The sequence below is a fragment of the Leucopleurus acutus genome (assembly GCF_964270905.1).
Source record: "Leucopleurus acutus genome assembly, chromosome: 12".
Taxonomy (NCBI): domain Eukaryota; kingdom Metazoa; phylum Chordata; class Mammalia; order Artiodactyla; family Delphinidae; genus Leucopleurus; species Leucopleurus acutus.
The window spans coordinates 79,682,023-79,694,108 of NC_139154.1; the positions used below are offsets into that span (position 1 = coordinate 79,682,023).

Sequence of the window (12,086 nt, forward strand, 5' to 3'; positions counted from 1 at the left end):
AAATGGGGGGCTTTTTTCCTTGAGCAGAGACGCTTGAGGCATGCTGTGGAAGGACCTCACCTGTAGTCATTTCTGAGTCAAGAGGACCAGGGCTTTAATGGTTTTCGAATCCTGCTGGGAAAATGTGCCCATGTTTTCTCTGGTACAGCCAGTTTGGAGAGGCTATCGAATCATAACAGGAATAAGAGGGTGAGGCACACTTAGAGACATTAAATATTTTGCCAAAAAAAAAAAAAAAGAAAATTGCTTCGAATCAGAAAGAGTGCATTTATGGGAAATAGTGCTTATTTATGAAATATGTTTCTTAAAATTCAAGTCACATCATCGATGCATGCTTTTTTTCTAATTTTTTTCTTCCCCAAAGCAAAAAAAAAAAGGAAGAATAAGTGTTGGGTTCTTCAGATGATTGTGATTTATTATCCACTTTTGTTATCCCCCTTTGTATAAGTTAATGAGACAAATTATAATGAAATCAAAGTGTTTTTTAACAGTTTCTAAACCTAAAGCAGAATATTACTTTTGCCTTAACAAAGGTTGAGAGGAGACTAAATCTAAGAAACTAGAAATAAGGTTAAAAAAAAAAGGGGGGGGAGGAATAAATAGAAGTTAAAAATAATGAATCAATATGTGAGATATTTGGAGCCGAAAAGCAATGACACAAAATGGATGAGATTTAAAATAAAATAGCCAGAAGCCAATAAGCTTTTGAAAATAAATGAAAAGATTAATATTTAATAAAAGTAAAAATTTAATAGTATCAGAGTTGTGCTCACATATTTATGTACAAATATGCCCATCAATGCTATGTATAAAAGCACTAGGTTGTCCAACAGTAAGAAAATAATTGCAATGCTTATATAAAAAGGAAAAATGTATAAGTATTAAAAGTCATCTTTTTGAAGATTATTGAAAGACATTGCAAAATGTTCATAATAAAAATGATATTAAGTTTAACAAAGTGTATATACACTGGTTCCAATTTTTTAAATTATAAAATAGATATGTGTTTTCTCAAAATACTAAACACAGAGTTACCATATGACTCAGCAATTTCACACCTAGGTATTTATCCAAGAGAAATGAAAACATATGTCTATGCAAAAACTTATACATGAATGTTCATAGCAGCATTATTCATAATAGCCAGAGTGGAAACAATGCAAATGTCCATCAACTGATGAATGGATAAACAAAATTTGATATATTCATAGAATATAATGTTATTCAGCAATAAAAAGGAATGAAATACTGTTACATGCCACAACATGGATGAATCTTAAAAACATTATGCTATATATATGGAATCTAAAAAAAAGAAAAAGTGGTCATGAAGAACCTAGGGGCAAGACGGGAATAAAGACACAGACCTACTAGAGCATGGACTTGAGGATACGGGGAGGGGGAAGGGTAAGCTGGGAGAAAGTGAGAGAGTGGCATGGACATATATACACTACCAAATATAAAATAGATAGCTAGTGGGAAGCAGCCGCATAACACAGAGAGATCAGCTTGGTGCTTTGTGACCACCTAGAGGGGTGGGATAGGGAGGGTGGGAGGGAGGGAGACGCAAGAGGGAAGAGATATGGGGATATATGTATATGTATAACTGATTCACTTTGTTATAAAGCAGAAACTAACACACCATTGTAAAGCAATTATACTCCAATAAAGATGTTAAAAAAAAACAAGAAAACAAAAAAACATTATGCTAAGTTGAGAGTAGCTAAACACAAAAAAACACATATTGTATGATTCCATTTATAAGAAATGTCAAGAAAAGGCACATCTATAGAGGCAGAAATTAGATTAGTGGTTCCCAGGGACTAGGGAGTGGGGAGTAGGGAGTGACTGCTAATGGTAGAGGGTTTCTTGTAGAGGTGATAAAAATGCTTTAAATGTAGATTGTGATGATGGCTGTGCAACCACTGTATATATGTCTATATATATACACACACACATACATACGTATGTACATATATCAGTATATATAGTATAAAATATCAGTATATTTCAACAGGTTTTCTCTCTAGGTGGTGGAATCATGAGAGATTTTGTTTTCTTTTCTCTTCATTTTCCAAATTTTCTACAATGAAAAATGCCATTTAAAACAAATAAATGAGGGAATTGGTAACCAGTGCTACTCTGAATGTGACCTGTGAACTGGTGCTGGTCCCTAATTGTCACTGGTCTGCAGCTAAATGCAGAAATTGAGAGTAAATGCCTAGAAACTTTAAATAACTATTTTACATTGCTGTGATATCCAAGTGTATCATTGCTTTAGTTTTGTTTTACTAAAATATTGGTCCTCTGTGGACTGAGATTAAAAATAAAAATCTGGGGGCTTCCCTGGTGGCGCAGTGGTTGAGAGTCTGCCTGCCGATACAGGGGACACGGGTTCGTGCCCCGGTCCAGGAAGATCCCACATGCCGCGGAGTGGCTGGGCCCGTGAGCCATGGCCGCTGAGCCTGCGCTTCCGGAGCCTGTGCTCCGCAACGGGAGAGGCCACAATAGTGAGAGGCCCGCGTACTGCAAAAAAACAAACAAACAAACAAACAAAAAACCCTGCTCCTTCACCACAGCGAGTTAGTGAAGCTCTGCCCTAGATAATTCCTTAATAGCCTTTTTAGAAATGTTGAGATCAAAGGGTTGATCAAAACTAAAAACTAAGACATTAAAATAAGATATAAAAAATCATAACAGTACAAATGAATTAGAGAAAATTATGTTTAGAAGGAAATAAAAGCAAAAAGCTTACAGATTGAACAAAATGAATAGAAAAGTAGAAAACAAAACCAAACCACTGCCATCAAGCTCTAAGCCTCGAGCTCCCAAACTAAAACACCAAAGGAAGTCTCCCATGTGCCCCTTGGTTGTGGCTCTCACTGCTTGTTACAGGTGCTGGGTTTTTGCAGGGATGGGAAATGGGAAAGGGGCCTGAGAACAATTTAAGTGCAAAAGCAGCCTATTCCAAACCCTGGGGTAGGAAAGAATGTCGTATTGCCTCTTCCCTGGGTTGGATTCCTGAGGTCAGGAAGGCTCCCAGGACCTGATGAATCAGGTCAGCTTTAACACTCTTCTCAGACATCTCAGGAGTGTAGAATCAAAACCGATCTGGTTTTCAAAGTCGGTGGAATTTGATCCTCACTGACCGTGTAGCATGGGGCAAGGCAGAAGATGCTCAAATATGAGGCAAGAACATTCTCCTCTGCCTGCAGCCGAGCTATACCCTTCACAAACCAGAAGGGTAGAATAGGACCCACAGGGATGATGGCTCAGTGGTGGCTGAATCCTCAACTCTATATTCTTCCATCCTCACGAAGCCTGCAAGACAGAGGGACTTGTAAAATGTGGCCTAGGATGGGTGTATGCACGGGTGTTGTGGCTATCGTGGTTGAAGCCGGGAATGTATTATATATAATACATTTATATTTAATATTTATTATAATGTAATATTTTGGTGGTTATAATGTAATATTAATAGGACACTGCTTCTCCCTCAAAGACATTTCAATTCCAGATGGATAGATATTAGCTATAAAGTGTTGCTAAATCTTTTGCAGTGAATTTGTAGGCTCTTCTGCTTAACTGGCATTTTGGAATTGGTGCCTGTCTCCTTAATGAGAGAAGTGTTGTCTTGGTGTCATCACCTCTGCCAAGGGCAGCGTTTCCTGTTGTCTAGCTCAGTGTTACTTGTTCCGTGAGAAACAACGGGGTGATGAATGGATTGCCTAAAAACCTTATCAAGCTGCAGTGACTTTCTGAAGTTTTCAACAGTTTCTGTGTGACAAGGTTAACTGTGAATCATAAATAATGAAGGTTTCTCAACAGAATGTTTCTCTTGTGTGGACATTATATGTACTGACATACTAGCCATTTACCTTGATGTTTAATATCATTTTTTTCTTCCTTCCTCTAGTAAGAAGTGACAGGTTTTGGCCATTAAGGTAGAAGGAAGAAACCGTGTCAATCCAAGTGCCCTGTTAAATGTCATAACTCGATGTTGATGAGTTTCAGTAACTTCCACTTAGCTTTCCGAAATCTAAAGTAAGACCTCCAAGCAGCCCCACTAGCTGTGGTAGGGAAAAAGGCTGCACTAATCTGATGAAAGAGAAAAGGTACTCATTTTATTCCACTTGTCCTTGGAGGCTAGAGGGAACATATCTGATGTTCAGCAAAGTCAGGACATGGTTGATGGGCTCAGTTGCTCTTGTGTGAGGAATCAAGGAATCTCAGGTTAGGAATCGAGGGCTCAGAAAGGGAGGCAGTATGATGCTGGTTACATTGTATTTTGGTCATGAATCTTGGATTGCAAGAGACATAAACCCCACTCAAACCAGCTTAAGCCAAAATGTTATATTAGCATTGGCTCATATAACTGAAAGCCCCACTTCCAGTCCACACTGAAAATCAAGGCTTCAAGCATGATTAGATCAAGCAGAGTCATGTACAATTTGTCTCTCTCCATACACCTCTCTCAGCTCTATTCTCTTCTGTGCTGATAGTTTCTGCAAATGTCTTGACATTGAGACTAACCGAGCTGGTTAGGTCACATGTTGACCCTTGAACTGTAGACTGTTCTGATCAGCCAGGCCTGAGTCCTGTGCTCATTCCTGATTTCCAAGTTCAGGCAGCTGTGACTTGTGGGTGCTCTGAATGTCCTCATCTTGATCCTGCAATTCAGGGATCATACTTTGTCAGAGGAGCTCACCAGATCACATGGATCAAGGCCTTAGGGAGGTGGCTGGGGATTTACATGCACCCTGGACCCATCTGGAGCACAAATTGCTGTGGACCCTGTTGCCAGGAGTCCATATCCTCTGGCCACCGCCCCAAAGGAGACTGAAGGCAGGAGGGGGAGGCATGTCTGTGGCTGGAGCTGAACGGGACAAGGGTTTGGGATGCAGGCAGGTGACAATGTGTGTCACTGAGCGAAAGCAAGAAGGAAGGAAGGCCAGTGGGTGGTGATGACATCGTGGAAGAGGGGTCCAAGAACCAAGTCTTGGAGGATTTAGAGGTGGGGACACATAAAGGGCCGAGGTAGGGGGAGGACAATTACAGTGGGGAAACAAACTGAGCAAATGGATGGAGGTTGAAACAAGATCTCTATGTGCTGGGTGTCTTGTTTCTCCTGTGCCTGCCTTATACCAGGCCACTTTACAGATGAGTTACCCTTCCTTTTTTGCACAAATAGTTTTTTAAAATTGTGATAAAATATATGCAACACAAAATTGACCATTTTAACCATTTTTCAGTGTACAGTTCAGTGGCATTAAGTACATTCACATTGCTGTGTAACCATCACCACCATCCATCTCCAGAACTCTTCCACCATCCCAAACTGAAACTCTATATCCATTAAACAATAACTCACCATTTCCCCCTCGCCCCAGCACCTGGTAACCACTACTCTATTTTCTGTATCTATGAATTTGACTATTCTAGGAATGTGATATAAGTGGACTCATGCAATATGTGTCCTTTTGTATCTGGCTTACTTCACTTAGCATAATGCCTTCACCTGTTCATCCACGTGTAGCGTACCAAAATTTCATTCCTTTTTAAGGCTGTACAGCGTTCCATTGTATGTGTATGCCACATTTTGTTTATCCACTTACCTGTCGATGCATACTTTAGTTGTTTCTACCTTTTGGGTATAGTGAATAATCCTGCTATGAACATGGGTGTGCCATTGGAGTCCCTGCTTTTACTTCATTTGTGTATATACTCAGAAGTAGAATTGCTGGATCATATGGAATTCTGTGTTTAATTTTTTGAAGAACTGACATACTGTTTTCCACGGTGACTGCACCATTTTACATTTGCAACAGCAATGCACAAGAGTTCCAATTTCTCCACATCCTTACCAACACTTGGTTTTGTTTTTTCATAATAGCCCTTTAATGGGGTGTGAGGTGATATCTCATTGTGATTTTGATTAGCTCCTTAATGATTAGTGATGTTGCATCTTTTCATGTACTTGTTGACCATTAGTATATCTTCTTTGGAGAAACATCTAATCAAGTTCTTTGCCCATATATGAATTGGATTTTGTTATTGTTGTTGTTGAGTTATAGGAGTTCTGTATATATTCTAGATATTAATCTGTTATCAAATATATGATTTGCAAATATTTTCTCACCATTGGGTATGATATTAGCTGTGGGGTTTCTATATATGGCCTTTACTATGTTGGGGTCGTTTCCTTCTATTCCTACTTTGTTGAGTGTTTTATCATGAAAGGATGGTAAATTTTGGTGAATGCCTTTCCTTCATCGAGATGATCATTTCCTCCCCTTCATTCCATTAATGAAGTGTATTAATGTGGTGTATTATGTTGATTTTTATATGTTGAACTATCTTTGCATTCTAAGAATAAGTCCCACTTGGTCATGGTGTATAATCCTTTTAATATTCTGCTGCTAAATTCAGTTTGCTATTACTTTGTTGGGGATTTTTGCTTCAATATTCATGAGAGATATTGGTCTTTAGGCTTTTTTTTTTTTTTTTTTTTTTTGGTGGTATCTTTGCCTGGCTTTGGTATCAAGGTAATGCTGGTCTTATAGAATGAGTTAGGAAGTATTCCTTTTTCTTCAAGTTTTTTGGATTAGTTTGAGAAACATTGATGTTTGTTCTTCTTTAATTGTTTGATAGTATTCCTCAGTGAAACCATCTGGTCCAGGACTTTTCTTTGTTGGGAGGTTGTTTGTTTGTTGATTCAGCCTGCTTATTATAGTTCTATTCAGATTTTCTATTTCTTCATGACTCAGCCTTGGTAGGTTTTTTGTTTCTAGGAAGTTTTCCATTTCATCTAGGTTATTCAGTTTGTTAGCATACAATTGTTCATAATACTCTCTTAGAATATTTTTTATTTCTGTAGAATTGGTAGTAATGTTCCACTACAAATAACCTTTGAGCACATGCCTTCTGTGTGTAAGGCACACTGTGTTAGGTTCTGCAGACCTATCTCTGAGTAAGATTCCATGGCATCACAAAGTTTACAGTCCAATGCATTTAAAGTGTGATTTAGAGACCAAAGTTTGATAACCTTCCAGTTTTCAGAATTTGTATTAACTATACTCTAATTATATTAACTACACATATTCAGAATTATGTTAACTAACAATTTAGGATATCTGTTTGCAAGCCGCATTCAGTGAAAGAAAGCCCTAATGATGCAGTCTTACCAGCCCTTACTTTTTGCTACTACTGTATTCTTGCCAAAGGTCCCTGGTCTCAGAATATGTGTTATGTGCAGCAAACAATCTTGGAGACAGAGCCAACCAGCAAGAGTGCACTCTAGTCCCGCATTACTCTTTGCACCACACACACTCAAATGTAGGCACAGGGATGAAAAATTATACCTTTTTATTCAGGTATAATATCCACCCCATAGTGCACATGAAGTGCACTAATCTTAAGCACACAGTTTGATGGGTTTTTATGTATATCTGGACCTGTGCAACCACCAGTAGGTAGATATAAAATATTACCAATGTGCGTTACTAGAATACATGAGACATGAGAAGATTTGGGCTCTTAAAATCTCAGTCTGGCAGCAGCGTAGTGTAAGGAGGGTGAGACAGGCTCTGAGTCTTCATCTGGGAGCTTTAGCTGGAGGAAGCCTCCAAAAATTCTGCAAAAATTCACATTCATATGTTCACATATTCTGCAAAATCAGCTTTGGCCTGAGCCCTCCAACAAACTCTATACACACACACACACGCACACACGCATTCATTCAACATTTATGGAATTTGCAGGTTCTGACTTGGTGGAGAATTCAAAGATAAAGAAATCAATGTCCCTGCCCCTCTAGAGAAGAGCCAGTGTCACTGCAGCCCAGAAACCCCCAGGGCTCACCTTTGGACTTTTTCAGACATGGTTGGCAGCAGCTGCCATGCTCCTTATATCCTCCTGTTCTCAGAAAATCCTAGCACTACTCTCCCCGTCCTTGTCATGGGCATCACTTACTCACCTGAAGTTAGGTCAGGCGGGGGGTCGTCTTTACTCTGATCATCTTATTCTACTCCTGCTTCTTCAGCTCTGGCCTCCAGAGCTGCCACCTTTTTTGTATGTCCAGGAATTAACGTCCGATGATGTGGGATCTGAAGGACGTGGGCTAGTTAGCCTGGAGAGAACACCATTGTGAAGTAAGTCGATTACTGACCACAGGGCTGTGGAGAGGAATTATATAAGAAGGAAGTGGACTGATTGTTCATGGTCTGTGAAAGAAACAGTAACATAGGCTCAGGTTAAGAAAGGAGAGATGGTATTTCGAGTGTAGGAAGAAAATCCTTATCCAAAGCCACTCCGGACCTCTCAGAGGGGAGGACAGATAGACTGCCGCCCAGGGGGGAGTTTCGTGGTTCTTCTGACTTCAGGTGATGGGTGGGGTTGGCCTGGTGCTCTGATCCCTCTAACTCAACGGTTCCATGATTCTATGATGTCACTGCAGAAGAAAGAATGGGGAGCTGGGCTCGGCTCCAGCTGCTCCAATTCCTCTGTCGTCTGAATTCTGATAGTTTTGGGGTGAGGGGAGGTGGGCTGAGTCCCACGCGCCCCAGCTCAGTCTCCCCTCTAGCCACCTCAGCCCCTACCATGTTTGTGGAGAGAAATTAACCCGTGTGAGTCCACGCCACCAAAGCAAGCAGAGCATATCTGATGAAGCGGATCCAAAGAACAACAATGAAAGCACCCTTTTATTCTTCTGTTTCCAGAAAATTTAAAGAACAAGAGAACTACATTCAAACTGAGCTGGAAAAGTATATCTGGATGATCTGTGACTGTGAGAGTGGATGAGTCTTCTAGCTAACCCTATGAGCTTTGAAACCACAGCATTCACTTTCTTCGTCATCCTTCTAATTTGCCTCAGTTGCATCTTCTTTTTATTGGTGGTTTTTTTTATATAAATGGTATAAATCCATGCTGATAAATTGGGATCAGATTTAAAGTCACACTAGTAAATGTATCTAGAAATAATATAAAACAATTTAAAATGCAGCAAATAATAAGGCTGTAGCTATCTGTTTTTCCTATTTCAGGGTTTTAGAAATGCTAATTTCCTGTTTAAAAGTGAAGTTCCTTTCCAAGCCTTAACATCAAGACCATTCTTTCTTTTCCAAATTTTTTCATTTTTGATTTCAGTTCCCAAAGCAGGACAGATGAAGAGACAGAAAAAGGTCCTTGTATAGATGCTAATGGAGGTGAAGATTGTACAGCTGCTAATACAGAGATGAACAATTCAGGAGACGAAGAAAAGTAGGTCTGCATCTTAGACTGTGGTAGAACGCCATTTTTGTGTGTGATAATGGTGGCTAAGATGTATGAATTTTAAAAACCTTCGGGCTTCCCTGGTGGCTCAGTGGTTGAGAATCTGCCTGCTAATGCAGGGGACACGGGTTCGAGCCCTGGTCTGGGAAGATCCCACATGCCGCGGAGCAGCTAGGCCCGTGAGCCACAACTACTGAGCCTGCGCGTCTGGAGCCTGTGCTCTGCAACAGGAGAGGCCACGACAGGGAGAGGCCCGCGCACCGCGATGAAGAGTGGCCCCCACTTGCCACAACTAGAGAAAGCCCCCGCACAGAAACGAAGACCCAACACAGCCCAAAATAAAAATAAATAAATTAAAAAAAAAAAAAAACCAAGAACCTTGCTGATTGATTTTCTACGACTCTTGTACCCACGAGGCCTGGCATTCTTGTCCAGAGACAGAGTAAAGCAGTGGTGGCCACACCCTTAGGAAATGGAGAGGATGTGAAAGATGAAGAGGAGGACAAAATAAAAGAGAAGCAAAGGGCTGAGAATGCTGGAGAAAATGGTCAAGAGGTGATGGGCTTTTCTACTCTTAAGGGGCATTTAGAGTTTGATTGCAGAAGAGGTAAATTCCTTGGCTAGGTATAATGAAGGATGGTCTTGTCTGTAACTTAGGTTTGTATCTGGAAGGAGTGCAATGTTCACAGTCATCTAAAACATTCTTCTTAGCTTATTGCTTCATTTTGTTAAGTCAGTTACACATGCCATGCCTGGACACTTGTTCCATCTTCATTCTTACATTTGTGGTTTTCTTAATAATTCTCCTTCATTTTGCTTTACTCAGAATCCTAAGATGTTAGAACTGGAAGAGGCCTTGGAGATCATTTGGGGATCCAACGCTCTCATGTTACAAATGAGAAAATAAGATGCATTGTTCAAAGTCACTTCTCCACCATGGCTGAGCTCAGGACCAGACCCCAAATGCCTGTTCTACTTCCAGGCTCCTTCTACAACAGCCTGTAAACATTGCCAGGGCCTTCTTGAGCTCCATGTTTGGGGCTCCCTAATAAGAACAACTCACGTGCCCTCCCAACATAAGACCCATGGCCAGTTGGAGACAGAATGATGGTCCAGGTGGCTCTTGGGTTTGACTGCTTTGTAGAGAGAGTAACACATGTCACCAACGGCTATTTGAATATAGCAATGTGTGCTTTTATAACCATAGAAATATGAAAATTAGATCATGATGGATTACTACTGCTTTCCTATATCATTTAGAAATCCTTTTTCTGTTTCTCACTAACAAGGTACATATAACCTATATTTTTAAAAGCAGGGCTCTTGCATTCATAAATTGATCATTTGTACTATTTGTTCCATTCTCTTACAGAATGACTATTTGCAAAAACCACCCATACCTGTCACTGGAAGTCCTTCAGTTGTTGATAACCATAAAAGACCTTTAAAAGGAGTGACATTTTCTAGGGAGGTAATTGTTGTGGACCTTGGAAAGGACAATCCTATAGCTCGAAGCTATACTCGATTACATAAAGAGAGAAAATGAAGCACAAAAAAGGCTGAGAGTGAAAGAGATGCAACCTTAGACTAGCAATGAAATGGCTGGGGGTACAAAATCATGTTGAAACAGCAAAATAATGGGGAATTAAGTAAATACAGGTAGTATTTCACCTTTGTGCAAAAGAGGTGGAGTATGTGCAAAATTCTATAAGTAGAATACCCAGAGCTTGAATACAGATTTTTTTAAAAACTCAAATCTGAGCTCAAGAAATTGATTGTATTGTGTCCTTAAAACTTTGTCTACTCAAACACTGTTCTAACATGTGAATAAAGTTATTTGTGTTTGTGCAGATGTCTTTTAGGTAAATAATATTCAAGGGGGACTTTGGAAACAGCACAGGTTCTTGATGCTTTGATCACAGACATTTATGACCAAATAACATTACTGCTATCATCATGGAAACTTTCATGTAGCGTCTCCTACTATATAATTCCCTTTGAATTCAGTCCTGAAACCTTTTTTGTCCTGACAACTGCTTTTTAAGATCGATACCAAAACAACTACCATCAACTGACAGAATATCCTGTTACTTAGGCAAATCCTGAGATTATACTATTCTTGATTTCAGTAGTTTAAAATTTCCTTTTCATACGTGGAATATGACAGTACAGACCAGTACAACATCATCCAAACCATTGCAGTAAACATCTGTAAGATACGTAAGGGGCTATGAGAGAGGTAAAAAGCAGAAAACATAGCATTTGATTCAGGGGCCTAGCGCATTGTCACGTATACGGCATACACTTAATAAATATTTATTGAGTGATTGGGCGAATAAGTGATAAAATAATTTAGAATGTGTGATTAATGCTAAATGGGGAGTATTGACACCCTTTGATGGGGAGAAGTCCCTGTGGTCTGGGACCATTCCACTGTGGGGAGGAGAAGGGACTTAACGGGATGGAAAGATTGTCTCATACAAGCAGAGGGAAGAGTGTATTTCCAATGGCGACAGGCACAAGCCAAGGCAAAGAGGTGAGAAGGTGTATTGAGTTTGGTGGGCACCAGTTAGCTGGAGCCAGGCTGGCATTGAGGAGAGTTGAAAGGTAACAACAAAGTGTAGTGAGGGGTCAGAGGAAGGTAACCCTGAGGATCCCGGACTAGAGGTATAGGGTGGAGAATGGAGTAGAGCAGTGTTCGCTGGGGGAGGGTCTACAGAAATACTCATTCAGAGCCTGGGAGTTGTCTACAGGCACTTAAAAATATTGATCTTTCACTTGATGGTAACATTAAATTTTTTTTTAATTTTTAATTG

At 40.0% G+C, this 12,086-nt stretch overlaps 1 protein-coding gene across 1 annotated transcript; it reads left to right on the top strand.

Annotated features, from left to right (window-relative positions):
- Positions 1–8,816: 8,816 nt before the first annotated feature.
- Positions 8,817–10,816, top strand: LOC309969655 (uncharacterized protein C2orf74; the record flags this gene model as incomplete). The annotated part of the gene is given in 5 exon segments (XM_082851496.1): positions 8,817–8,897; positions 8,899–8,912; positions 9,145–9,258; positions 9,669–9,825; positions 10,643–10,816. Coding segments are annotated over 5 exon segments (540 nt in total).
- Positions 10,817–12,086: the final 1,270 nt, after the last annotated feature.